The sequence below is a fragment of the Perkinsus marinus genome (genome assembly GCF_000006405.1).
Source record: "Perkinsus marinus ATCC 50983 genomic scaffold scf_1104296931158, whole genome shotgun sequence".
Classification (NCBI taxonomy): Eukaryota; Perkinsozoa; order Perkinsida; family Perkinsidae; genus Perkinsus; species Perkinsus marinus.
In genome coordinates, this window is record NW_003215879.1 from 1 (window position 1) to 1,335 (window position 1,335).

General features: G+C 45.4%; 1 protein-coding gene across 1 annotated transcript; it reads left to right on the forward strand.

The window, feature by feature from the left end:
* Positions 1-54: 54 nt before the first annotated feature.
* On the forward strand, positions 55-954 carry Pmar_PMAR006312 (cartenoid oxygenase, putative; the record flags this gene model as incomplete). The annotated part of the gene is made up of 3 exons (XM_002786790.1): positions 55-208; positions 401-527; positions 823-954. Coding segments are annotated over 3 exons (413 nt in total), but the record flags the coding sequence as incomplete, so codon positions are not given.
* Positions 955-1,335: the final 381 nt, after the last annotated feature.

Below are 1,335 nucleotides of genomic sequence, written 5' to 3' on the forward strand. Positions count from 1 at the left end.
AGCAGTAGTAGGAGTAGTGTTGAGTTGATCACTTCGGGTTGGATGTAGTAGTAGATAGCAATGTCTGATGCGCCACCACCAGCGTTGGCAAAGTCAGAGATAGAGAAGGACGCACCACGCTACTGTAAAGGGTGGTACAATGCTAGGGGGACTAAGATGGATATGTGGCTTGAAGATTTCCGAGGGAAGATACCGTTGGACATTCGAGGTTAGTGTTGAATTAATACATGTCTGGTTTCCTCAACTGAGCCTGGGTGGTTCCTCACTGACTGATATGAGTTTAGGTATGAATTCGAATGGAAAAGTTCCTAAAATTTTCCCCAGGATTTTCGTTGACCATGTGCATATTTCCCATTCACCCACACTGTCCTCCGAAGAGACGATGGTTTCAATTGACAAGGTACATTCATCCGTAACGGCCCTGGGGTGCTGGAAGTGTATGGAGAGGAGTTGAGGCATCCTATAGATGGTGATGGTCTTGTCGTGGCCTTAGCCTTTAGAGATGGCAAGGCTCACTTGAGGAGCAGGTAGAGGGCAGTGTGGGAAAATATGCACATGTTTTAGTGACAATATGGAAATTCTGAGAAAATTTTGGAAAATTTTCGTTGGCTTGTTTTAGAGCGTGAAGTTTATGCTTCACCAGGATTCCGTATAGTGTGGGAAAATACGCATATGGTCAACTACATGTGTTAGTGACAATATGAAAATTTTGAGAAAATCCGAATTCGCATGCAAACTTTCACAGTAAGTGCGGAAACCCTTCTGAGCTCAGCTGCTGAGTAAAGCGAACATATATCCCTACTCCAACACTGTATGGGTCAGATTTGTATCTACTTTCTCCCATGTGGAGGAGGAGGCGGCTGGTAGGATGCTGTACCCTGGACAGATGGGCTCGGAACCTAGGCTACCAGCGGCGGCGACCCTTAGAAGGTGTTGGGTTGATGATTCTTCAAAGTGCGCTTGACGAGGGTGTCCTCCTTTTATGTAGATGGCGTGATCCGAGTCATACGAATGTTCTCTGTTGGGGAGGGAGGATATTGTCTTTTCACGAGTAAGGCTCGGGAGTAAGGCCTCCTCAGGGGTTTTAGAATCTCGCTCGCCCTCATGTAAGAGGAATTTAGACAAGTATTTAATCTGTGAAGTATTCAAGGCATATAACAGAGCTGGGAGAGCCTATGTACAAAATTTCAGCTCTGGGTGAAAACTTTTTACTAAACAGTTATGCAGGTGGCACCTGGAGCCCATCCACTTTTGAGAAATAACATTCCCTAGGGTTTGTTGTTAGTGTTACATTTGCATGAGAAATCGATTTGAAAGCGTGTTCTCAGCCGTGTG